General features: G+C 42.9%; 1 protein-coding gene across 1 annotated transcript in view; it reads left to right on the forward strand.

Moving 5' to 3' along the window:
- LOC139256197 (eukaryotic translation initiation factor 3 subunit E-A-like) overlaps positions 1 to 26,198 on the forward strand; it is a 129,539-nt gene extending 103,341 nt beyond the window's left edge. The window contains exon 10 of the mRNA XM_070874161.1: positions 25,899 to 26,198. Within this exon, the coding sequence (XP_070730262.1) occupies positions 25,899 to 26,183 (285 nt within the window). The 3' untranslated portion in view covers positions 26,184 to 26,198. The remainder of the gene's footprint in view (positions 1 to 25,898) is intronic.
- The last annotated feature ends 1,602 nt before the right edge of the window (positions 26,199 to 27,800 follow it).

Genomic DNA, 27,800 nt, shown 5'->3' on the forward strand with positions numbered 1-27,800 from the left:
TGTTTCGATAAGATCACATCATTCTTCTGAATTCCAATGATTAATGGCCCAACCTACTCAACCGTACCTCATAAGTCAACCCCCCCATAGAAACATAGAAAGTAGGTGCAGGAGTAGGCCATTCGGCCCTTCGAGCCTGCGCCACCATTCAATATGATCATGGCTGATCATGCAATTTCAGTACCCCATTCCTGCTTTCTCTCCATACCCCTTGATCCCTTGAGCTGTAAAGACCACATTGAACTCCTTTTGAATATATGTAAAGAACTGGCTTCAACAACTTTCTATGGTCGAGAATTCCATAGGTTCACAAATGAGTGAAGAAGTTTCTCCTCATCTCGGTCCTAAATGGCTTACCCCTTATCCTTAGATCCCTGTGATCCCTGGTTCTGGACTTCCCCAACATTGGGAACATTCTTCCTGCATCTAACCTGTCCAATCCCGTCAGAATTTTATATGTTTCTATGAGATCCCCCCCCTCATTCTTCTAAATTCCAGTGAATATAAGCCTAGTCGATTCAGTCGTTCTTCATATGTCACTCTGCCATCCTGCGAATCAGTCTGGTGAACCTTCGATGAACCCCCTCAATAGCAAGAATGTCCTTCCTCAGATTAGGAGACCAAAACTGCGCACACTACTCAAGGTGTGGTCTCACCAAGGCCCTGTACAACTGCAGTAAGACTTCCCTGCTCCTATACTCAAATTCCCTCGATATGAAGGCCAGCATGCCATTTGCTTTCTTTACTGCCTGCTGTACCTGCATACCTACCTTCAGTGACTGATGTACCATGACACCCAGGTCTAGTTGCATCTCCCCTTTTACTAATCTGTCACCATTCAGATAATCTGCCTTCCTGTTTTTGCTATCAAAGTGGATAACCTCATATTTATCTACAAGACACTGCATCTGCCATGCATTTGCCCATTCACCTAACCTGGCCAAGTCCCCCTGCAGCCTCCTAGCATCCTCCTCACAGCTCGCACTGCCACCCAGCTTAGTGTCATCTGCAAACTTGGAGATATTACATTCAATTCCTTCGTCTAAATCATTAATGTATATTGTAAATAGCTGGGGTCCCAGCACTGAACCCTGCGACACCACACGAGTCACTGCCTGCCATTCTAAAAAAGGACCTGTTTATTCCCACTCTTTGCTTCCTGTCTACCAGCCAGTTCTCTATCCACGTCAATACATTACCCCCAATACCATGTGCCTTAATTTTTCACACTAATCTCTTGTGTGGGACCTTGTCAAAAGCCTTTTGAAATTCCAAATACACCACATCCACTGGTTCTCCCTTATCCACTCTGCTAGTTACATCCTCAAAAAAAACTCGAAGATTTGTCAAGCATGATTTCCCTTTTCATCCATGCTGACTTGGACCGATCCTGTCACTGCTTTCCAAATGCGCTGCTTTACATCTTTAATAATTGATTCCAGCATTTTCCCCACCACCGATGTCCGGCTAAGCCATCTATAATTCCCTGTGTTTTCTCTCCCTTTTTTTAAAAAAGTGGGGTTACATTAGCTACCCTCCAATCCATAGGAACTGAACCAGAGTCCATAGAATGTTGGAAAATGACCACCAATGCATCTACTATTTCTAGGGCCACTTTCTTAAGTACTCTGGGATGCAGACTATCAGGCCCTGGGGATTTATTGGCCTTCAGTCCCTTCAATTTCCCTAACACCATTTCCTGACTCATAAGGATTTCCCTCAATTCCCCCTTCTCACTAGACTCTCGGTCCCCTAGTATTTTCTGGAGGTTATTCGTGTCTTCCTTAGTGAAGACAGAACCAAAGTATTTGTTCAATTGGTCTGCCATTTCCTTGTTCCCCATTATGAATTCACCTGATTCTGACTGCAAGGGACCGACATTAGTCTTCACTAATCTTTTTCTCTTCACATATCTATAGAAGTTTTTGCAGTCAGTTTTTATGTTCCGAGCAAGCTTCCTCTCGTACTCGCCCCTCCTAATTAAACTCTTAGTCCTCTGAATTCTAAATTTCTCCCAGTCAGGTTTGCTGCTTTTTCTGGCCAATTTATATGCCTCTTCCTTAGATTTAATACTTTTCCTAATTTCCCTTGTAAGGCACGGTTGAGCCAACTTCCCTTTTTTATTCTTACGCCATATAGGGATGTACAATTGCTAACCTACATATCGATTGGTCAAATCAAATCGCACGGGGTAGCCTTGAGGAGGAATTCATAGAATGCATACGGGATTGTTTCTTAGAACAGTATGTTACAGAACCTACAAGGGAGCAAGCTATCTTAGATCTGGTCCTGTGTAATGAGACAGGAATAATAAACAATCTCCTCGTAAAAGATCCTCTCAGAATGAGTGATCACAGTATGGTTGAATTTGTAATACAGATTGAGGGTGAGGAAGTAGTGTCTCAAACGAGCGTACTATGCTTAAACAAAGGGGACTACAGTGGGATGAGGGCAGAGTTGGCTAAAGTAGACTGGAAACACAGACTAACCGGTGGCACAATTGAGGAACAGTGGAGGACTTTTAAGGAGCTCTTTCATAGTGCTCAACAAAAATATATTCCAGTGAAAAAGAAGGGCGGTAAGAGAAGGGATAACCAGCCGTGGATAACCAAGGAAATAAAGGAGAGTATCAAATTAAAAACCAATACGTATAAGGTGGCCAAGGTTAGTGGGAAACTAGCAGATTGGGAAAATTTTTAACGACAGCAAAGAATGACTAAGAAAGCAATAAAGAAAGTAAACTTGCGCAAAACATAAAAATATTTAGTAAAAGCTTTTACCGATATATAAAACAGAAAAGAGTGACTAAAGTAAATGTTGGTCCCTTAGAAGATGAGAGGGGGATTTAAGAATGGGAAATATGGAAATGGCTGAGACCTTAAACAGTTATTTTGCTTCGGTCTTCACAGCGGAAAACACAAAAACCATGCCAAATATTGCTGGTCACGGGAATGTGGGAAGGGAGGACCTTGAGATGATCACTTTCACTAGTGGGGTAGTGCTGGACAGGCTAATGGGACTCAAGGTAGACAAGTCCCCTGGTCCTGATGAAATGCATCCCAGGGTATTAAAAGAGATGGCGGAAGTTATAGCAGATGTATTCGTTATAATCTACCAAAATTCTCTGGACTCTGGGGAGGTACCAGCGGATTGGAAAGCAGCTAATGTAATGCCTTTGTTTAAAAAAGGGGGCAGACAAAAGGCAGGTAACTCTAGGCCGGTTCGTTTAACATCTGTAGTGGGGAAAATGCTTGAAGCTATCAATAAGGAAGAAATAGCGGGACATCTAGATAGGAATAGTGCAATCAAGCAGACGCAACATGGATTCATGAAGGGGAAATCGTGTTTAACTAATTTACTGGAATTCTTTGAGGATATAACGAGCATGGTGGATAGAGGTGTACCGATGGATGTGTATTTAGATTTCCAAAAGGCATTCGATAAGGTGCCACACAAAAGATTACTGCAGAAGATAAAGGTACGCGGAGTCAGAGGAAATGTATTAGCATGGATCGAGAATTGGCTGGCGAACAGAAAGCAGAGAGTCGGGATAAATGGGTCCTTTTCGGGTTGGAAATCGGTGGTTAGTGGTGTGCCACAGGGATCGGTGCTGGGACCACAACTGTTTACACTATACATCGATGACCTGGAAGAGGGGACAGAGTGTAGTGTAACAGAATTTGCAGATGACACAAAGATTAGTGGGAAAGCGGGTTGTGTAGAGGACATAGAGAGGCTGCAAAGAGATTGAGATAGGTTAAGCGAATGAGCTAAGTTTGGCAGATGGAATACAATGTCGGAAAATGTGAGGTCATCCACCTTGGGTGGGGGGGGGCGTGGGGGGGGTGGAGGGGAAACAGTAAAAGGGAATATTATTTGAATAGGGAGAAATTACAACATACTGTGGTGCAGAGGGACCTGGGGGTGCATGAATCCCAAAAAGTTAGTTTGCAGGTGCAGCAGGTAATCAGGAAGGCGAATGGAATGTTGGCCTTCATTGCGAGAGGGATGGAGTACAAAAGCAGGAAGGTCCTGCTGCAACTGTACAGGGTATTGGTGAGGCCGCATCTGGAGTACTGCGTGCAGTTTTGGTCACCTTACTTAAGGAAGGATATACTAGCTTTGTGGGGGTACAGAGACGATTCACTAGGCTGATTCCGGAGATGAGGGGGTTACCTTATGATGATAGATTGAGTAGACTGGGTCTTTACTCGTTGGAGTTCAGAAGGATGAGGATGATCTTATAGAAACATTTAAAATAATGAAAGGGATAGACAAGATAGAGGCAGAGAGGTTGTTTCCACTGGTCGGGGAGACTAGAACTAGGGGGCACAACCTCAAAATACAGGGGAACCAATTTTAAACCGAGTTGAGAAGGAATTTTTTTTCCCAGCGGGTTGTGAATCTGTGGAATTCTCTGCCCAAGGAAGCAGTTGAGACTAGCTCATTGAATGTATTCAAATCACAGATAGATAAATTTTTAACCAATAAGGGAATTAAGATTTACAGGGAGCGAGCGGGTAAGTGGAGCTGAGTCAATGGCCAGATCAGCCATGATCTTGTTGAATGGCGGAGCAGGCTCGAGGGGCTAGATGGCCTACTCCTGTTCCTAATTCTTATGTTATGTTCATATGTGATATTTAAATGTCTGCCATTGCCTATCCACCGTCAACCCTTTAAGCATCATTCTCCAGTCTTTCCTAACCAATTCACGTCACATACTGTCGAAGTTTTCTTTAAGTTCAGGAGGCTAGTTTCTGAATTAACTCTGTCACTCTCCATGTTAATAAAGAATTCTACCATATTATGGTCACTCTTTCCCCAAGGGGCCCTGCACGACCAGATTGCTATTAATCCTCTCATTACACAAGACCCAGTCTAGGATGGCCTGCTCTCTAGTTGGTTCCTCGACATGTTGGTCTGGAAAACTATCCCATATACACTCCAGGAAATCCTCCTCCACAGTATTACTACCAGTTTGGTTAGCCCAATCGATATGCAGATTAAAGTCACCCATGATAACTGCTGTACCCTTATTGCACGCGTACCTAATTTCCTGTTTGATGCCATCCACAACCTCCCTACTACTGTTTGGTCGTCTATACACAACTCCCACTAATATTTTCTGCCCTTTGGTGTTTCGCAGCTCTACCCATATAAATTCCACATCATCCACACTAATGTCCTTCCTTACTATTGCATTAATCTCCTCTTTAACCAGTAACGCTACCCTACTTCCTTTTCCTTCCTGTCTGTCCTTCCTGAATATTGAATGCCCCTTGATGTTGAGTTAAGCCGTGGTTACCTTGGAGCCATGTCTCCGTAATCCCAATTACATCATTTCCGTTAACAGCTATCTGCGCAGTCAATTCATCCACTTTATTGCGAATGCTCCTCGCATTGAGAATCGGAGCCATCAGGCTTTTTTTTTTAAAAACACTTTGTCCTTTTAGAATTATGTTGTAATGTGGCCCTTTTTGATTTTTGCCCTTGATTTCTCTGCCCTCCACTCTTGCTTTTCTCCTTCCTACCTTTTGCTTCTGCCCCCTTTTTACTTCCCTCTGCCTCCCTGCATAGGTTCCCATCCCCCTACTATCGCAGTTTAAACCCTCACCAACAGCACTAGCAAACACTCTGCCTAGGACATCGGTTCTGGTCCAGCCCAGGTGCAGACCGTCTGGTTTGTACTGGTCCCACCTCCCCCAGAACCGATTCCAATGACCCAGGAATTTGAATCCCTCCCCCTTGCACCATTCCTCAAGCCACGTATTCATCTGAACTATCTTGCAATTCCTACTCTGAAAACACGTGGCACTGGTAGCAATCGTGAGATAACTACCTTTTTGAGGTCCTACTTTTTAATTTAACACCGAGCACCCTAAATTCAGCTTGTAGGGCCTCATCCCGTTTTTTACCTATATCGTTGGTACCTATATGCACCACGACAGCTGGCTATTCCCCCTCCAGAATGCACTGCAGCCGCTCCAAGACATCCTTGACTCTTGCACCGGGGAGGCAACATACCATCTTGGAGTCTCGTTTGCGGTCGCAGAACAGCCTATCTATTCCCCTTACACTAGAATCCCCTATCACTATAGCTCTCTCACTCTTTTTCCTGCCCACCTGTGCAGCAGAGCCACCCCTGGTGCCATGGACTTGGCTGCTGCCTTCCTCTGATGAGCCATCTCACCCAACAGTACCCAATGTGGTGTATCTGTTTTGGAGGGAGATGACTGCAGGGGACCCCTGCACTACCTTCCTTCCACTGCTCTGCCTGATGGTCACCCATTCCCTATCTGCCTGAGTAACCTTTAGATACGCTGTGACCAACTCACTAAATGTGCTATTCACGACATCCTCAGCATTGCGGATGCTCCAGAGTGAGTCCACGTGCAGTTCCAGTGCCGCAATGCGGTCTGTCAGGAGCTGTAGCTGGCTACACTTCCTGCACACACAGTAGTCAGGGACACTGGAAGCATCCCTGATTTCCCACATCGCACAAGAGGAGCATGACACGGGTCTGGGCTCTCTTGCCATGGCTTAACCCTTAAATTAACCTAATTGATAACAACACCAAAGGTTTCTTACTGATCAGAAAAGAAAAAGATTAAATATTCACCAATCCACCAGCCAATCATTTACCCTCTTGGCTGTGACGTCACACTTTGATTTCTTTTTACCTTCTGCCCCTGCAACTACTTCCGACTGCTGGGCCCCCTTTTATGGGCCTTGCTGCTCCCGACCTCCTCCGATTCTCCGGCTCCTGCTCTTTTTAAACTGCCTGCTCCTCCGACTCTCTGATCCTCGTCAGAAGTGAATTCCTCTCCTACCTCCGGCCCTCCTGCTCCTCGGACTCCTGGCTTTCCGAACTCATGGACTTCTGTTCTCGGAGTCTCCCGAACTCTCCAGTGAACCTTTTCTAAACTGCCTCCAAAGCAAGTATATCCTTTCTTAAATATGGAAACCAAAACTGTACGTAGTATTCTAGGTGTGGCCTCATCAATACCCTATATAACTGTAACAAGACTTCCCTGTTTTTATACTCCCATCCCCTTTGCAATAAAGGCCAAGATTCCATTTGCCTTCCTGATCACTTGCTGTACCTGCACACAAACCTTTTGTGTTTCATGCACCAGGACCCCCAGGTCCCGCTGTACTGCAGCAATTTGCTAATTTTTCTCCATTTAAATAATAACTTGCTCTTCGATTTTTTTTATTTCTGCCAAAGTGCACAACCTCACACTTTCCAACATTATACTCCAGCTGCCAAATTTTTGCCCACTCACTTAGCCTGTCTATGTCCTTTTGCAGGCTTTTTTGTGTCTTCCTCACACATTGCTTTTCCTCTCATCTTTGTTTTGTCAGCAAACTTGGCTACGTTATACTCGCTCCCTTCATCCAAGTCGTTAATATAGATTGTAGATAGTTGGGGTCCCAGCACTGATCCTTGCGGCACCCCACGAGTTACTGGTTGCAAACCAGAGAATGAACCATTTATCCAGACTCTCTTTTCTGTTAGTTAGCCAATTCTCAATCCATGCTAATATATTATCCCCAACCCCGTGAACTTTTATCTTGTGCAGTAACCTTTTATGTGGCACCTTGTCACATGCCTTCTGGAAGTCCAAATACACCACATCCACTGGTTCCCCTTTATCCACCCTACTCGTTACATCCTCAAAGAATTCCAGAAAATTTATCAAACATGACATCCCCTTCATAAATCCATGCTGACTCTGCCTGACTGAATTATGCTTTTCCAATAGTCCTGCTACTGTTTCTTTAATAATGGACTCCAACATTTTCCCAACCACAGATGTTGGGCTAACTGGTCTATAGTTTCCTGCTTTTTGTCTGCCTCCTTTTTTAAATAGGTGCATTACATTTGCAGTTTTCCAATCTGCTGGGACCTCTCCAGAATCCAGGAAATTTTGCTAAATTATAACCAATGCATCCACTATCTCTGCAGCCACATCTTTTAAGACCCTAGGATGCAAACCACCGGGTCCAGGGGATTTATCCACCTTTTAGTCCCATTATCTTACTGAGGAGTACCACCACCTTAGTAATTGTGATTGTTAAATTCCCCTCCCCCCCCCCCCCCCCCCCCTATAGCCCCTTGACTATCCACTGTTGGGATATTTTTATTGTCCTCTACCGTAAAGACTGATGCAAAATACTTGTTCAGAGTTTCTGCCATCTCCATGTTCCCCATCACTAATCCCTCGTCCTCTAAGGGACCAACATTTACTTTAGCCACTCTTCCTTTTTATATACCTGTAGAAACTCTTGCTATCTGTTTTTATATTTCGTGCTAGCTTACTTTCATAGTCGATCTTCCCTTTCTTAATTTTTTTTAGTCATTCTTTGCTGGCTTTTAAAAGCTTCCCAATCTTCTGTCCTCCCACTAGTTTTGGCCACTTTGTATGCCCTTGTTTTTAATTGGATACCATCCTTTATTTCTTTCGTTAGCCACGGATGGCTATCTTTTCTTTTACACCCTTTCCTTCTCACTGGAATATATTTTTCTTGACTTATGAAATATCTCATTCAATATACTCAACTGTTCATCAACTGTCCTACACTTTAATCTATTTTCCCAGTCCACTTTAGCCAACTCTGTCCTCATATCTTTGAGGTCTCCTTTATTCAAGCTTAGTACGCTGGTTTGAGATCCAACTTTCTCGCTCTCCATTTGAATTTGAAATTCAACCATGCTATGGTCACTCGTTCCAAGGAGATCCTTTACTAGGAGATTATTTATTAGTCCTGTCTCATTACACAGGACCAGATCCAAGATAGCCTGCCTCTTGGTTGGTTCCGTTACATACTGTTCAAAGAACCTGTCCCTTACGCACTCTATGCACTCTTGCTCAAGGCTACCTGACCAATTTGATTTGTCCAATCCCCCATGATTATTGCTGTTCCCTTTTTACAAGCCCCCACTATTTTTTGGTATATACTCGGACCAACAGAGTTGCTCCTGTAAGGGGGCCTATAGACTACGCCCACCAATGACTTTTTCCCCTTATTATTCCTTATCTCCACCCAAACTCTTTCAACATCCTGATATTTGAGCCAATATCGTTTCTCTCTCTTGCAGTGATTCCATCCTTTATCAACAGAGCTACCCCACCTCCTTTTCTCTTCAGTCTGTCCTTCCGAATTGTCAAGTACCCCATAATGTTTAGTTCCCAGTCTTGACCACCTTACTTAAGAACATAAGAATTAGGAACAGGAGTAGGCCATCTAGCCCCTCGAGCCTGCTCTGCCATTCAACAAGATCATGGCTGATCTGGCCGTGGACTCAGCTCCACTTACCCGCCCGCTCCAAGTGCAACCACGTCTCTGTTATGGCTATCAGATCATACCCATTTGTAACTATTTGTGCCGACAGCTCATCTAATTTGTTACGAATGCTGCGTGCATTCCGATAAAGAGCTTTTAAATGAGTTTTCTTCGATTTATGGTTCCAGTTTCTGATGCTCATGATTATAGTTTCAAATTCCTGACACATTTACATCTAGATTCTTCTTTTATTGCACTTAACTCGAAATAGTATACGTACTTGGTCTGCTATGATTTATGAGGTGCAGGATGTATTTCTATTGTTTTTCTTCCCTGGGACCTTAAGGGGTAAAGTTAAATTAACAAGATTTTCAATGGTTCAAACAAATTAGGTGTTTTTAGTGATTACACGCATTGTATGTGGTGGTGTAGCATTGGTAGACACTTATTGGGTCTACATTTAAATTTGCAGTCGAAAAGTTGTAGATATATCCTTGTCCCATTGTTTCCATCCAGCAACAACAACTTGCATTTATATAGCGCCTTTAATGTAGTAAAATGTCCCAAGACGCTTCACAGGAGTGTTGTCAAAATTTGACCCTGAGCGACATGAGATATAATGAAAGGTAACCAAAAGCTTGGTCAAAGAAGTAGGTTTTAAGAAGTGTCTTAAAGGAAGAGAGAGAGGTGGAGAGGTTTAAGGAGGGAATTCCAGAGCTTGGGGCCCAGGCAGCTGAAGACACAGCTGCCAGTGGTGGAGTGATTAAAATTGGGGATGCTCAAGAGGCTAGAATTGGAGGAGCATACCACAGCTAGTCTTTGTTTACTATTAAAAGCTGTTATGTATGGAGAAAGAGTCAGACTGAACACTGAGCTCAAAGTAAAGTGTGACCGTAGTCTTTTATTGCAGGTCTCCAGAGTGCTTCTCCAACTTGTAAAGCCTCCTTAAATACCTGTGCTCCCAAGGGATTATGGGATCCCTTGGGACTCCAGGGGATGAGCCCTCTGGTGGCTGTACAGAGTAAATACAAGTTTACATATATAACAAAAGCCATGTATAGTTATTGCTGCAGGTAGTTGCTTTTCCATAGTGAAAGTCTAGCATTTTGGAAGCGAGGCCGAAACTCTACTACAGGGGTAAAAAAATGCCTTTGTTAAATGTATAGAAACACCAAATCATTTTCCCTGCGCGCCTTGCTTTTTTTTTAAAAAGCCCATCTATTCCTGTTTAGTGTAACTAAATGTGTAGAAACCAACAGGCATTAATGTTTAAGGCATTATTGACTTGTGCTCCCTGCAGTATTGTTACAGGCTATCCAAACAATATTCAGTACTACTTTTTCAAAATTAGCTTCACATGATTGTGTTGCACTGGAATTCTTGGATTGTGAACGATGTATTCTAAAAACAACTTGCAAGAAGTTGATCTCCTGTAGTACTGCACAAAGAGAGCCAAGACCAAATGCCATTTTGAGCTGAACCAGGGTTCAAGGGCAGGGACAATTGGACCACAGCACACAAGTCCCCATTTTCAAATCATATATTCTGTCTTGAATTTTAGATTACCATTCTAAATTCCTGTGTCCATATTTTTAATGAGAACTGCCTATGTAAACTTGTCAATCTCCAAGGATCGAGAGCTGTAAAGCTTTATCCAAAGTGAACATATAGTTCTCTGGTATATTCATTATAAAACAAAGCATACCATGGTACAAAGCATTTGCAGCATAGAAACAGACCATTCAGCCCAATTCAGATCCATGTCGGTCTTAATGCTCCACATGAGTCTCCTCCCACTCTCTTCATCTAATCCTATCAACATATCCTTCTTATTCCTTTCTCCCTCATAAATGCATCTGTACTATTTACCTCAACTGTTACATGTGGTGCTGAGTTCCACATTCTAACCTCACTGGATAAACAAGTTTCTCCTGCATTCCCTATTGGATTTATTAATGACTGTCGTATGCCCATAATTTTGGATTCTTTTTACCCCCCCCCCCCACACCCAACAAGTGAAACATCTTCACTCTGTCTACCCTATTAAAACACTTTCATCATCTTAAAGATGTCCATCAGGTCACCCCTTAGTCTTCTCTTTTCTTGTCCTTGTACAAGACCTTGGTTAGGCCTCAGTATGGATACTGTCCCCAGTCTTCTCGCATGGTATGGGATACTGAGGTTTTGGAAAGGGTGCAGAGGAGAACCACAGATAATTCCCAGTTTAAAACCTTAGTTACCAGGTGGCTCAAAGAGCTGTGTCGGGAAGAGTAGACTTCGGGTGATTTGATCATGGTTTATAAAATAATGACGGGTTGGCTGTCGGTCTTGTCCGTCATTTACAACAAATTAATTTTTGATGTATTGGCACTGCTGTGCATTGTAACCTGGAATGGAAATTACAGCACAGAACGAGGCTTATTGTCCCAGTGCTAGCTCTTCAGAAATAGGGAAAGTACAAGGGTATGGTCAAAGGAACAACCAGTCTATTGACACATTTCTCTCAGAACTGCTTTTGAAAGTGGTATGACTGGCTCGGTATCAAACTGCATCTTTCAAACTTCACAATCCAAAGACCAACAAAATATAAAGCGCATCCACAAGCAATCAAACACTGAAATAGTTATACACGTGAACAAAATTCAGGCAAGAGATCATTAAAACGTTAACATGATTCAAAAATTTTCCTCTGTTACTGTCTCACTCTGTTGTGCTCAAGTTATACTGCAGCTACTGGTCTTATTTGAGGAGTGCATGGAGATTATACCACCAAATGAGAGAAAGCAGAGTCCAAGGTCTGTACGTCAACACATGGCAAGCAGTCACTGGCCTTCAACTGTTTTTTTTAAATTAGTTTACCTATGCACTTGTAGCTTTTTGTATAGCTTGGGCAGTGCTTGCAGGAGTGTGAAGATTTGACTCTGCCTTCAGCTCTTTCCTACAATTAGAAACTTAGGCGTTTTTAAAAGGAATTCAGGAGGTCTAAACCTTAACGCTGAACGCTCAAAATTTAGCTTCACACCAGTTGCACTTTCCAGATACTTGGGGTACAGTCGTCAGTTGCTATTGATTTTTCCCTTGCAACTTGGGTAGTCAGTCCACCTGCTCCTCAGCCGTTGGTCAGTTGATAAGTGTCATACACCAATATGACTTCTCTCACATTGGAGCCATTTGAGTGGGATAGTGAAGAGCTGCTAGCACCTGTGGAAATGTACGTTATGTGAGGAGGAGAGGAAAATGGGGAAAACTATTGTTTTCCTGATTACTGCCCTTCCAATTACAGAAAGATGGGATATATTTTGTACTTCCGAACCTAAATAATTCCAAGCCCAATGGAAACATGTGTACCGGTGATGCACAGATAGCATTGCACACAGATTAGGGGAAAAGAAACCAATCTCAATTTATTAAGCTATCAGTAAAATGCTACTGTTTGTATATGAAGAATAGTTACTATGATTGCGGATAATGTGGTTACTTTGTTGTGGCCATAAAACAAGTCTGCTTAATCTTGAATGTGCAGTCTGGGAGAAAATGTAACTGGAATGTAGGCTAATGTAAGAAAGTAATTGATGCTTTTTCTATTTTAATTCAGCATAATTGATGCTCCAGCTTGTGTTGAATTCAGCTGATTTTAATTATGATAGTAACTAATTATTACGCTGGCAAAAGATGAAGGCAGGGAAAAAAATAATGGTTTCATGATTCTCGTCTAAAAATGGGTGAAAGAGCTAAGTGAATCAGGTAGATTAATGGTTATTTCTGTAGTGTTTGGAAGCAGATTTCTAAAGTTCAGTGCTGCAAATGACAGCTGTGTAGTTGGGAGCTTGATTCACATCTGCACCTTCAAGTGGGGTGAGTGGTATTTTGTGGATATGGGTTGATTCGTATCAGAGCCTCTATTCACTTAGATAAGTGTTTCTGTTCATTCACTTTTAGGTAGCTGCCAAAAAAATAAATGGCTGCGATGAGTAAGCATGTAATTTTTGTTTTGAAAGTACTTTAAAGACTTTGTTTGAATATTTGGGCATTTTAATGAATCATCTTTGTCTGACTGTTAGAGTAATGTTGTAACAATTGTATCGTTTGCACACAATGTTAAATGCTGGCAGTTATTCATTCACTCTTTGTAGTTATTTCAGCAGTAGCTGTTAGTTAGCATGCACTAATCTATTTCTGGATGGTTAAAACCAAAGGCGTTTGGTAGCATTTATCCAAAGTTAGACCCCAAAAATGTAAAATGACATGTTCAGTTATGTGTCTGAATCAAAGTGGGCCATTGAACCCATTGAGCCTTCTCTTCCACTCGGGCTCAATTTTTCCCATTCATTTGCGCTGTTTTTTTTGGCACACGGCGTTTTTTTGGGGCGTATTTATTATTTTCAAAGTTTCCCCCCTGCGATCTACGCTGGCGTAACTGACTCAGTTACGATTTTTCTAGGCCAGTTTTTTTTTACTTGATAGCCTGCGCCGGTTTTTTCAATTGTTCGCAGTTTGGCCAACAATTTTTGCTCTTAGGTCGTCGTATCTGGCCACTCCCGAAAAACCTTCCAGTGAGTTAAGAAAACCAGCGCAAATTCACAAATCGGCACTAAAAGAGGCCATTGTTTTTAAACGAAGATTTTGGAGCAAGTCAAGAACACTTGTCAAAATCAATAACAAAGTTCAACTTTTTTTTAACCTCTCAACATAGGAAGTGTAAATTTGTTGGATTTCAGAAGTTTTCTCTTTTTTTTACTCACTCACCACCACCACCACCACCAAATGTCTTGAAGCAGGGCTGGAGGATTGTGGGGAGGGAGGGAGGAGAGAGAAGTCACTTGACTCCAATTAGATGAGGAGGGGTGTGGGGGGGTGGGGTCGGTGGTAAGAGAGGATAAGTCACGACCTTTTGGGTGTGGTCCATCCGTACAGACCTGGAGAGAGAGAGAACTGCAAACCTGTCCTGTCTGCCTGCTTTCCTGCCGTTTTGAGCTTCTTTCAAAGGTTAAATTTAAGTATGGGGGCAATACTGACTGCCATACCTTGTGCGAGCCTTCTGCATCATGGTGCTACGTAGGAGACAATTGATTCGACGACTTCACATCAGGAACATCAGAGCCCGTAGGGTGCTGGGCGGGTATATCAAGACAGTTCGTATCTCCACCTGAATGATGCAGACTGTTTCCAAAGAAGTTGTAACTGAGATGTGAGTTGGTGAAAGCAGACCTGCAACCTAGAAGCATCAGGAGGACTGCTTTGTCAGTTAAAAGTGCAGCTGTAACCTTCACTTCATTCCATGCCTCCGAATCGTTTCAAGCTACAACTGGGGATGTGTGCGCCATCTCTCAACATGAAACACATGTCTCCATTCGCCAGGTCATGGTTGCACTGTACACGCGTAGGAATGACTTCATAAAGTTCCCCATGACCGCTGAAGCAATCCATGACAGGGCTGTGGGCTTCTCCAGGATTGCTGGCTTCCCAAAGGTACAGGGCTGCATTGATTGTACCCACATCACCTTGCAAGCACCTTTGGAGAATTCTGAGATGTACAGGAACAGAAAAGGCTTCTACTCCATTAATGTGCAGCTTGTGTGTGATGACATGCATCGCATCATGTCAGTCGATGCAAGATACCCTGGCAGCACCCATGATGCGTTCATCCTACACGACAGCGTTATATCTGCCATCTTTCAGCAGCAGCAGCCAGAAGTGCAGAGCTGGCTGCTGGGAGACAAAGGGTACAGCCTCGCCACCTGGCTCATGACACCCCTACATGTAAACTGGACAGAAGCTGACCGTCAGTGCAACATGTCGCACATTGCGATGCGCAGCATCATTGAGAGGACCATTGGCAAATTGAAACAGCCTTTCTGATGCCTGGACCATTGGTTCACTGTTGTGTGCTGCGTGCTGCATAACTTAGCCATCATGAGGCAGCAGCACCTGGTAGTGGAAGACCCACCTGCAGTGAGAGTGGTTGATAATGATATGGAAGATGCAGGTGACTGTCCTCCTCCTCCTCCTCCTGCTAATGAGGATGAGGAAGCCATGCAAGTGCCTGAGGCCAGAGCACAACGGCGGAGGAGGACAGGCAATCGTGCCCCTTTTAACAATTGCTCGAGCCTTGCACCAGCAGCTCATCTGTGAATGCTTTACTGATGCCCGAGAGCTCAGCAACAACTATTCCACATGGACATGCTTACTGTTTGGAACTGTTCCGTAATGTTGTGTTGTGTTAATGGAACATGATTCAGTTGTAATGTAAAATATATTTTATTCAAAAGTTTAAAATGTACTTAACTTATCTTTAATAAAATTATTCTTGTATCAAACTTTACTTTATCACTCTTTTTAAGATCACTTATAAACTTCTAAATTTATATAACTTACAAAAAACTTTTAATTTGAGAACAGTAACAATAATCATAGCAACAGCAGCAAAGAAAGGCTGCACCCATCTCTCCTCCCCCTTATTCCAAGACTGCCGCTGTGCTGGGTCTTGGACTCTCCACAACCCCTGCCCACAGGCAGTGGCGCAGTGTTTCTGGGCTTGGTACCAAGCTTATTCTTTCTAACATCTCGGGTACTGTGCATCTCTTGACGGCGGGGGGGCGTCGGCGTCAGGCGGCAAGTTGGAGGGCCCGGCTTGGGGCTTTTCAGAGGCTGGTCTGGGGATTGGAGTGGGAGTGACAGTTGATTCTGTCAATGGACACGGGGTCTGGGCGTGTTCCCTTCTTGCAGCAGCTAACTCCCAACATGCCCTCCCTCATGCGCCCTGACTGTGTCTCAATGACCTGCAACATTTTCTCCCTTTAGATCTCATGGTGGTCACCATTGCGCAGTAATTTTCTGCAACTTGGTTCCAGCGTTGTTTCTTTTCTTTGGGTGGAACTTTTATGTGACCTCTGCTGGTATCCAGCTCTTGCCAGCTGTTCTCAAGCACAGTAACTAGTGCCTCCACTTCTTCCTGTAAGAAATTCTTGGTCCTCGCACCGTGTTGCATCTTGCATTGCTCCAGCTGCGAATTTTCCAATGCTCACACAGCGCTCCTACTCACACACACACACACACACACACACACACACACACACACACACAACTGGCTCTTTAAAAATGGCCGATTGCCAAATCCGAGCTGCACTGAGCATGCACCTCCATTGTAACGACATCAAAAATGTAACTTTTTTTTTTCCCGTGCATGCGCAGAACGTGCAGCTTCTTTGACGCAGACAGCAGGCTCCACCCCCCCCCTCCCCCTTGCGAGGTGACTGGATATGCTGCGCAACTTTCGAATAGTATATCGGGGAAACTTTGGCAAAATATTTCTACCGCATTTTTGGCCTAGAAAAATGGGCGTGACTCTGGCAATACACCAGAAAACGGGCTTGGGGAAAATTGAGCCCCTTTGTCATGGAAGATCTGTTACTTTTCTCCCAACTCCCTGCCCTTTCTCTATACCCTTTAATATCGTTGCTACCCAAGTAAATATCCAACTCCATTTTCAAGATCAGTTGGTACTGCATCAGTGGCCTAATGCAGCATTGTATTCCACTTTCATGGATTCACTGTTAACCGGTCTGAGGGGGGTGAGGTGGTCAAGACCAAAAAGGTCTTTGGATGAAGCTGGGGTGCAGGGCAGGAGATAATGAGAAAAATGTAATTCAGTGCCCATTTTAAAGTGATAAATTCTGCCCCTGTTTCTCCCAAGTAATTGGATTTTATATTTTTGGTTGTAGCAAAACTGACAGCAATTTGGGAATCCCAGTAGTAGAGTTAGCTGAAGCATATAGTCTTTGTGGTACAGGCTAATAAGGAGCTAGAACATGCAAACTTAAGATGCTGCAGTGCCTCCACTGGCAGGAGGATATAATTGCATAACAAGTTTGCAGCTGGAGTTCTGGTATGGGCACTCACAAAACTACTGTTTCCACTCCTTTTTAATACCTGCCAGTTTGTTTTTATTGACTTGTGAAGCTGGACCCCCAAATTCCTTTGTCCTTGTACTCCCTTACTTGCACATTATTCCCATTCCGCCGAGTGTACTATTCCACACTTGGTAACATTAAATGACATCTGTCATCACACAGCTTGTCACTTTATGTAACTTTCAGCTCTTTCCTTGACTGTTCATTACACCTATTGACTTATCATCTGCACACTTGCACGCACTCCTCATTATTTCCAAATCAATGTGGTTTATATATGCAGTGAAAAGCTAGACCCCAAGCAAGATGTTTTTACCCACCTATATCGCAGTGTTGCTTTTATCCCAACTTGCTGCCTCCTGCCAGTGGAGGCACTGCAGCAGCTCAGGTGTGCATGTCCCAGCTTCTTAGCCTGTACCACAGAGAAACTACAGTGAAACCTATATATTAGGGACACCCAAGGGACATGCTTCAGGTGTCTTTTTTTGTTGCCACTGTCCTTATTATCAAAATGGTCATTGAATGTACTGTTTATAAAAAAAAAAAATTGGTGCCAGAGATGAGTGGCATCGGCATGTCCTGTTATGCCAATGCTCAGCACTCCATCCCTCATCAGTGTCTCTGCTCTCCAGTACTTGAAGTTTGACCAGTCTATTTAAAGTGCCAGTTTTCCATCTGTCAGTCCACCTAACGGTAATGGTAGTTTCTAGCTGTTTACTGGTCAAAAATAGTGCTGGGAGTCAAATGGTGAGAGAAGAGGAGCAGGTGCCGCATCTTGCAGTAAGTAATTGGCTTTGCAGACTCGCCACGTGCTTTTTCTCCAGGTGATCTTTTGAACACAAGGGACTCTTGAAAGCTGTCATGGCGTTCCATTTGAGGTTCGGCACCAATTGGAGGACAACGCTGTGATCACGATGTCTCTCTGTAGCTGCCCTCCTACAGATCACCTGCTAGCAATGCAGAGATACAAATGGTGCATTGACATGCTGGAAGAGGAAGTCCAAAAGCAGATAGATTGACCTTCCTGAGGAAACCTTGACCACTGAGGCGAAAGCATCTGTCTGTTATTGGGCACAGCCTTGGCCTTCCTGCTTTCTGATAACCAGGGAGCAGCTAAATCTTGAAACTAGGGCCAGCTGGTGACTGCAACAGTTGCTCTTCAAGTCAGCAGGCACTCTTGCCTTATTCGCTGTCACTTTTAATTCAAACTAATCTTAAGCAGTGCTGATGAGTTAACAACGTGGTCACAGAACCACCCCTCACTCTTGGGTTGAGAGAGACGGAACACAAGCACTTTAAAACAAGCCGCCAATCAAAATTAAATTGTCCAAGATATTGACTGGGACTGATTTTCTCTTGCAAGCAGCAGCCCAAAATTTTGGGCAATTTTTGCAGCACCAAATGACTTGCCGAAACTACTGAACCTTCTAATAAAGTGATGCAGTTAAAAAGAAATGTGTTTGCCGCATGTTAACCATGTGTATGGTGCTGTTGTTGATGTTTAGATTGAAGGTTTTATTTGGAATCTATTGCAAATGAGTGCTAGATTTACCCCTTACAGAAATATTAAAATATATTATGCTAGACTTAGTTTAGTCCCATAAATAGTGCAGTACTGAAATACTGTAATAAAATGGCAATTATTTATTCAGTACATGCTGCATTGAGTCATTAAGTATTTTGGCCTCTTTCCATTGAGCTACTTATTTCATTATTCTGCACACTGTAGCTAATGTGCTCATTTCTTCCTGGTTGTATGCAATTTTTTTTTTTCTTTGTCTCTGTTGTGTATATATCAAAATTCTACTGAGAGCTGCTTTATCGATTAATTCTTTGTGACCTGGGTAAATTGTCAGTGCAAGCAAACATCATCCTTATTTGCTCTAGCTCAATGTTACACATGAACTGCCCAAATGAAAATAAAAAGACTTGCATTTCTATAGTTCTTTTCATAACCTCAGGACGTCCCAAAGTGCTTCACAGTGAATGCAGTACTTTCGAAGTTGTAGGAAATATGGCAGCCAACTTGTGCACAGTAAAATCCCACAAACAGAAATGTTATAATGACCAGATCATCTGTTTGTGATGTTGATTGAGGGATAAATATTGTCCAAGGCACCGAGGATAACTGCCCTGCTCTTTCCCTATAGCCCTGAAAATGTTTCCTTTTCAAGCATTATATTCAATTCCCTTTTGAAAGTTATTAGATCCTCCTCATCTCCCCTCAGATTATTTCGTCAATTACCTTAAATCCGTGTCCTCTGGTTACCGACCCTCCTCCCAGTAGAAACAGTTTCTCCTTATTTACTCTCTCATCATGCAGATAATCTGTTTAGTGATGCTGATTGACAGATAAGAACATAAGAAACGGGAGTAGGCCATTTAGCCCCTCGAGCCTGCTCTGCCATTCAATATGATCATGGACTCAGCTCCACTTCCCTGCCCGCTCCCCATAACCCTTTATTCCTTTTATCGCTCGAAAATCTATCTCCGCCTTAAATATATTCAACGACCCAGCCTCCACAGCTCTCTGGGACAGAGAATTCCATAGATTTACAAACCCTCAGAAGAAATTTCTCCTCATCTCAGTTTTAAATGGGCGGCGCCTTATTCTAAGACTATGTTCCCTAGTTTTAGTTTCCCCTATGAGTGGAAATATCCTCTCTGCATCCACCTTGTCGAGCCCCCTCATTATCTTATGTTTCAATAAGATCACCTCTCATTCTTCTGAACTCCAATGTGTATAGGCCCAACCTACTCAATCTATCCTCAGAAGTCAACCCCCTAATTTCTGGTATCAACCTAGTGAACATTCTCTGAACAGCCTCCAATGCAAGTATATTCTTAAATACGGAGATCAAAACTGTACGCAATAACCTGTATTGTTGTAGCAGGACTTTTCTGCTTTTATACTCTCTTCCCCTTGCAATAAAAGCCAACATTCCATTTGCCTTCCTGATTACTCACTGTACCTGCATACTAACTTTGTGTGTTTTATGCACAAGGACCCCCAGGCCCCTCTCCTGTGCAATTTTTCTCCATTTAAATTATAATTTGCTTTTCTATTATTTCTGCTGAAGTAAATAACTTCACATTTTCCCACGTTATACTCCATCTGCCAAATTTTTTCCCACTCACTTTGCCTGTCTATAGCCCCAAGTTTCCACACGATAAAAAACGGGCACCCCTCTGAGCTGGGCGCCCGTTTTTCGCGCCGGAAAAAAAACGTGCGATTCTGGAGCGCCCTGCAGCTCCATGTCTGCTTGGTGCGGCGCCAGGGGGGCGGAGCCTACCACTCGTGCCGATTTTGTAAGTGGGAGGGGGCGGGTACCATTTAAATTAGTTTTTTTTCCTGCCGGCAACCCTGCGCGTGCATGTTGGAGCGTTCGCGCACGCGCAGTGTGAAGGAAACATTGGCACTCAGCCATTTTTGTAGTTCTTTGTAGCTGTTTAATTTTTGAACATTTTTTAATAAAAGCACATTGCCATCAGCACGTCGGCTTCTTGCAGCAGTGAGAAGGCTGCAGGAAGCCTCAAAATTGAGGCAGTCGTTTCCCGACGGCCTCCCCCCCGCCCCTGCCGTCGGGAAATGGCTGCTGAACTTGAGGCTTCCTGCAGCCTTCTCACTGTCTCCTTCCCCCCCCCCCCCCCCCCCGCGGGAACGAACGGCTGCCGCCTCCTCCCCCCCCCCCCCTCCCCGCCCCTGCCGTCGGGAACGAACGGCTGCCTCAACTTGAGGCTTCCTGCAGCATTCTCCCTGGCTGAAGCACTTTCACACAGGTAGGAAGATGGTTTATTTAATCTTTTCTTGGCTTATAAATGTTTATTCAGGTTGGATTTATTTGTATAATATTTGTACAAGTATAAATAAGGATTTATTATAGAATTTAATGACTTCCCTTCCCCCCCCCCACCCCCCCCACCTTATTCTGGACACCTAATTTGTAACCTGCGCCTGATTTTTTAATGTGTAGACAAGGTTTTTTCAGTTCTACAAAAATCTTCACTTGCTCCATTCTAAGTTATTTTGGAGTACGTTTTCACTGTGGAAACTTTGAAATCAGGCGTCAGTGGCCGAACACGCCCCCTTTTGAAGAAAAAATTCTGTTCCAAAATGAAACTGTTCTAACTGACTAGAACTGCAGAAAAAAAAATGTGGAGAATTGCGATTTCTAAGATAGTCCGTTCTCCACCAGTTGCTCCTAAAAATCAGGTGCAAATCATGTGGAAACTTGGGCCCCATATCTCTGCAGATTTTTTGTATCCTCCTCACAATTTGCTTTCCCACCCATCTTTGTATCATCAGCAAACTTGGCTACATTACACTCAGTCCCTTCATCCAAGTCATTAATATAGATTGTGAATAGCTGACGATCCAGCACCGATCCCTGTGGCACCCCACTAGTCACTGTTTATGTAAATGACCCATTTATCCTGAATCTCTGTTTTCTGTGAGTTAACCAATCCTCTATCCATGCTAATATCTTACCCCCAACCCGGTGAGCTTTTATCTTGTGCAGTAACCTCTTATGTGGCACCTTATTGAATGCCTTCTGGAAATCCAAATACACCACATCCACTGGTTCCCCCTTATCCACCCTGCTCGTTACATCCTCAAAGAACTCCAGCAAATTTGTCAAACATGATTTTCCTTTCATAAAACCATGCTGACTCTGCTTGATTGAATCATACTTTCCCAAATGTGCCGCTACTGCTTCCATGGTGAGACATGACTTAACACTGCCTGCTGAGCTGCACCAATTATGAAGATCCCAAGTTTTGTCATTTTATTTTTGTCAGTTTTTATCATAATACTTTTTATTTCTTTGTTTTTAAGTAATCCTGCAGCTGTGTAACTTACTTCCATAATCCTTTGAATTTTTCTTTTCACTTATCTTATGTCCATACATTCAAATATTTATAATAAGAAAAGATAATACTGGAAATGCACAGATGCCCATTAGCATCCGAAAAAAGAGAAGACTGATTAATGGTTCAAAGATCAGGTTCTGAAGAAGAATCTACACTCAAAACCTTAAACTATCTTTACTCTTTTTAGATTCTGATGGATGTGTTTTTCCCAAGTTTCTGTTTTCAGTTCACATTTCCAGCATTTTCATTTTCTTTTTATTTTAGTGAATCATGCTACACACAATACTGGGGTTGATAAGTGACACGTAACTTTCGCACCACACATTTGCCAGGCAATGAGCATTTGCAACACCTCCCCTTGACATTCAATGGCATTACTTTTATCAAACCCCCCATTATCAACACCCTGGGGGTTACCATGGATAAACATTGCCCAGCACACCGGGGAGAACTCACCTCTTCAAAATAATATGGGATCTCATCCGATAGTGCAGCAATCCCTCCAGACTACACTGGATTATCAGCCTAGATTTTTTTTTTTTGTGTTCAAGTCTCGAGTGGGACTTGAACCCATCGCTTTCTGACTGAGGCAAGGGGTGCTATCAACTGAGCCATGGCTGACACAGGCAGTGGAGAGGAGTTTTCTGCAACACTGGGACTGTGAATAGTGATGAATTATGGGAGGTGCTGGCGGAGTCAGTGTTTGCCTTGCTGTGGGACCTCAGTACTTCATTTTGTTTTTGGGCCCCTACCATTTTCTCAGACAACGATGCACTACCAACTTAACCTGGTGGTGAATTGGTACATATACGATCATGTAAAGGCCTGTTTGCGATACGGTAAAAATACTTGACAAATGATGAGCGAAAGATGGCAATGAAGGAAACCATCATTTTTCTGATTAGATTCTATTTTTTTATTTTTGACCTTGCAAGAATTCATACAGACATCGTGTGCCAGTACTTACATTTCTTTGGCGTGCTATCTTGGGCATTAAAATGAATTGAAATTTTCAGTCTTGTTTATAATTGTTCCTTTAGTTCTCCCATCAAATTCAATGTGATTCCTTGTGCCAAAGTCCATAACAATAAAACTGACGTGTATTTAAAGCAAAAATAGAATGGGTGCATGCACCCCATGCTGTAGGATTTTTTACAGCCGCACTGAAAGGGAAGGCAGGCCTGAGTTTAATGTCTCATCCAAAAGACAGCATCTCTCGCAATGCAACCCAGCCTTGGTACTGCACTGAAGTGTCTGCCTAAGTTATGTACCCGAGTCCCTGGCTTGGAGCTTGAATCCACAACCTGCTGACCCAGGGGCAGGAGTTCTGTCTCTGGCCCAAGGCTGACTCCTATAAAATACATGTTTTTCTTGTACATTTGCAAAGCAGAATATTATAAATTCCCTTCTCTGGGAAGAATCTATTTTGAGAGCAGGTGGAACCCCCATTAGGAAGTTCTGAGAAAGATCAATAAAGGCTGAAGATGTGGGTCTGAAAGAGTCTGCCCAGCCCAGTTTTAAGGTAGTCAAGTCAGAGAAACTCCCTTGTTTCATTTTGTTTTTAAACCAGACTGGGTGGATAGACAAGACCTTGAACAGGCTGTGCCAAGCTATTGTGGCTCGCTGACTTCTCCCAAGAACTGCTGCTTTTGCTTACAGTGACACTTTAAATATTCATGACTAATGTGGTTACAGGAATTTGTGATATTTTCATTTCTTCTGATTTGGAATCTCATGGTCATATTATAATGGAAAATGAACAAATATATTTTGATACCTTTCAGCAGCTATAATCGCTGAATGTTTGTGTGTTAAGTAACCAAATTTACGGTCGGATAAAAGGTTGACAAAGTGGACTTTGTGATTTTGTTTTTCAAACATTCCCGTTTTAACGATCCAGAGTGATGGAGTGTTGCTGTCTGGAAAGAGCAATGACTATTTTTAGGGATTTCCAAGGAGACTGAACCAATATAAAACCACCACCAATCAGATGAGGACAGAAAAGGATTCAAATTTATTTGCCACCTTCAGGGAAGATGATGACTTGATTTGAATGAATAACGGGCAATTTACAGCTCATTTGATGGACTTAAAAACTGCAGGTTCTGGGAACCAAACAAAAGCTGAAAATGATGAACACGTAGTGGCAGTGTGAGCTGCGAGGAAAATGCTATGAGGCTGCAGAGTGACTTGGATAGGTTAGGTGAGTGGGCAAATGCATGGCAGATGAAGTATAATGTGGATAAATGTGAGGTTATCCACTTTGGTGGTAAAAACAGACACAGAGACTATTATCTGAATGGTGACAGATTAGGAAAAGGGGCGGTGCAACGAGACCTGGGTGTCATGGTACATCAGTCATTGAAGGTTGGCATGCAGGTACAGCAGGCGGTTAAGAAAGCAAATGGCATGTTGGTCTTCATAGTGAGGGGATTTGAGTACAGGGGCAGGGAGGTGTTGCTACAGTTGTACAGGGCCTTGGTGAGGCCACACCTGGAGTATTGTGTACAGTTTTGGTCTCCTAACTTGAGGAAGGACATTCTTGCTATTGAGGGAGTGCAGCGAAGGTTCACCAGACTGATTCCCGGGATGGCGGGACTGACCTATCAAAGACTGGATCAACTGGGTTTGTATTCACTGGAGTTCAGAAGAATGAGAGGAGATCTCATAGAAACATTTAAAATTCTGACTGGTTTAGACAGGTTAGATGCAGGAAGAATGTTCCCAATGTTGGGGAAGTCCAGAACCAGGGGTCACAGTCTAAGGATAAGGAGTAAGCCATTTAGGACCGAGATGAGGAGAAACTTCTTCACCCAGAGAGTGGTGAACCTGTGGAATTCTCTACCACAGAAAGTTGTTGAGGCCAATTCACTAAATATATTCAAAAAGGAGTTAGATGAAGTCCTTATTACTAGGGGGATCAAGGGGCATGGCGAGAATGGCGGTGCATGCTCGAAGGGCCGAATGGCCTACTCCTGCACCTATTTTCTATGTTTCTATACCGCTGTCCCAAAGGCTGCAACGCAGGTTTTTCCTGAGCGTTTTGTTTCTTACTAACTACGGGTCACCGCTAAGCCAAATAGATTTCTGGATTCGGGATGTCGGATTTCATCTTACAAATCCGAAAAAATCCGAAACTCTGGTCCAGTCGTTTCCAGATTCTGGACATCGGAAATATGCTCCGAAATCCGAAAATACCCGAAATCTGGAACGGCCTCGGTCACGAGGTTTCCGAATTTTGGAGGTTGGACCTGTATCTCATATGTCCGTGTTTAATCAAATCTGTCACTGAGCATATGGACTGCACCTCCTGCTAGATGTTTTATTTGGTAATGCTAGTCTAAGTGACAATTCTGAGTGCATATTGTCAACGGTTTAGTTTCCACCTGCATCAATTTTTATTCTTTAAAAGTTCAAGTCAGTAAAAGGATTCAAGTTTCCCACTTAATCTAAACACTAACCCCACTAAGGGAAGAACTCTCTTTTTAAAATATGTTTTCTAACTTCAGAGATCTGCTTTCAAATCTGTTTTTTTTTCATGGTTATACCATTAATCTCTGATGGCATTTCCATTCACATCTACAGTCTTGCAGTGTCTTGAAACCTTTCCGTTCATAATGTTGCTATATTGAAAGTTAATTGTGTTTTTACCCTCTGTTATCTAATGAGGGTCATTTACATCTAAGATCATTAGGATGTATGCAGATTACTATAACCACAGCACGGTCTGGCTGTATAAAGCAAATGGCGATATTTTACTAGTTTAATGGTTTAGTATAGGATTGGATATTTGCTACGTATATATGATCATTTTCATTCTCATTCCAGGTGCTTGTGAATGACTTTTTCTTGGTGGCCTGTCTTGAGGACTTCATAGAGAATGCCCGCCTCTTCATCTTTGAGACATTTTGCCGCATTCATCAGTGCATCAGCATCAGGTACAGATATTTCTCAATCGCAGAATTTGCACAAAGAGAAAGTTTTGCAGCAAGTGAAACATTGAGGGCTTCACATGGTCATTGCCCAGAAACCAGTCCCGTTAGAACCCAAGTATGGATAGTCTATTGGCACTTAAGTAATAATTCTCCCTTTTTAAGTGAACAGCTCAACTGATGTGGTTCCCAATTAACTGAGGCGCATTGGGCAGTGGTCATGAAATCTTTCATGTATAAATTTTACTTTCAGTTGTAATTTTTAGCTCCCAACATTTACATACAGCTGAGAATGTTAATGTTCAAACAACTTAGATTTATAGGGTGTATTTAAAGTAGCAAAATGTCCCAAGGCAATTAACAAGAGCGATATCAATAAAAACATAAAAGCGAAATACTGCGGATGCTGGAAATATAAACAGAAAATGCTGAAAATACTCAGCAGTTCAGGCAGCATGTGTGAAGAGAGAAAGAATTAATGTTTCAGGTCGATGACCTTTTGTCAGAACTGGAAAAAGTTAGAGATGTAACAGATTTTAAGCAAGGGCAGGGAAAGTGGGGAGGGGAGGAAATAGCAAAAGGGAAGGTCTGATCAATAAATACATTTTTCACAGAGTCACAGAAGGAGATATCAGGATAGATAACCAAAAGTTTGATCAGAGAGGTAGGTTTTAAGGAGCATCTTGAGAGGACCGAGATGGAGAGGCTGAGGGCGGAAATTCCAGAGCTTAAGGCCCAGACAGCTGAAAGCAAGGCCACCAATGGTGGAGCGATTAAAATCGGGGATGTGCAAGAGGCCAGAATTGGAGCAGCGCAGAGATCTCGGAGGGTTGTGGGGCTGGAGGAAGCTACACTGTTATGTTCCTACATTACAGCAGTAACTACATTTTTAAAAAGTACTTCATTGGCTGTAAAGTGCTTTAGGACGTCTGGTGGTTGTGAAAGGCGCTATATAAATGCAAGTCCTTTTAGAGAGATCGGGAGGGTGATTTTATCAGACTCGGGGATTGAGTGGAATGTTGGAGTTTGAAAATTCAAATTCATGGCCTGGATTTGAATCAAGGCCAGATGGGATCCTATGCTCTTTGATGCACCTGTCCCTTATTTGCTGTCAAATGTGTATTGTTTGATAGGAGTATGCATTTGAATGAAATGTGATGTTTCAATCACCAACTATGTTTTTCCCCTGGAGCTGATTTAAGAGTTGACACGGCTCAAGTTTGTGTGAAGTAGTTCTCCAACTGGAACAATGCTTAAAATGTAATGATCACGTGATTTTAATAGTATTCGTTGGACTGGGATTTAGATGACCTGAAAATATTTGCTTTTGATTTGGTCTTGTAGTTAGGACTTTACATACACAGAATCTGTTCAGTAAGTACAGATTTCTTCACTGCTGCAGTATTTTGTACCTCGTCAGTGATGACCAGAATGGGCATGTGTTAGCTTATGGGAGTGTATATATCATGGCTCAGTTTGATATAACTAACTCTTGCAATCTGTAATACCCAAGAAAATTAATCTTGAAATCTGTTGTGACTTATGGTGGTGATAAAGATCACTTGACGGGGGGGGGTCGAGTTTTCCAACTGCGGGTATGTAGGACGGTTTAACCCAGGCATGCTTCTCTCCTCCTCCCCACCATATATGTGTGAGAAGACAGTGAAATAATTGTGTTTAAACTTGGGCTGAAATTCTGAAAGAAATGGAGAACATCTCTCTCTCCTATTTGTGTCTCCTTTTATAGAAGGGATGATGGGATGCTTCAAATCAAAATGGGAAATCCTCCTTGCTTTTA

This window comes from Pristiophorus japonicus, chromosome 1 (assembly GCF_044704955.1).
Source record: "Pristiophorus japonicus isolate sPriJap1 chromosome 1, sPriJap1.hap1, whole genome shotgun sequence".
Taxonomy (NCBI): domain Eukaryota; kingdom Metazoa; phylum Chordata; class Chondrichthyes; family Pristiophoridae; genus Pristiophorus; species Pristiophorus japonicus.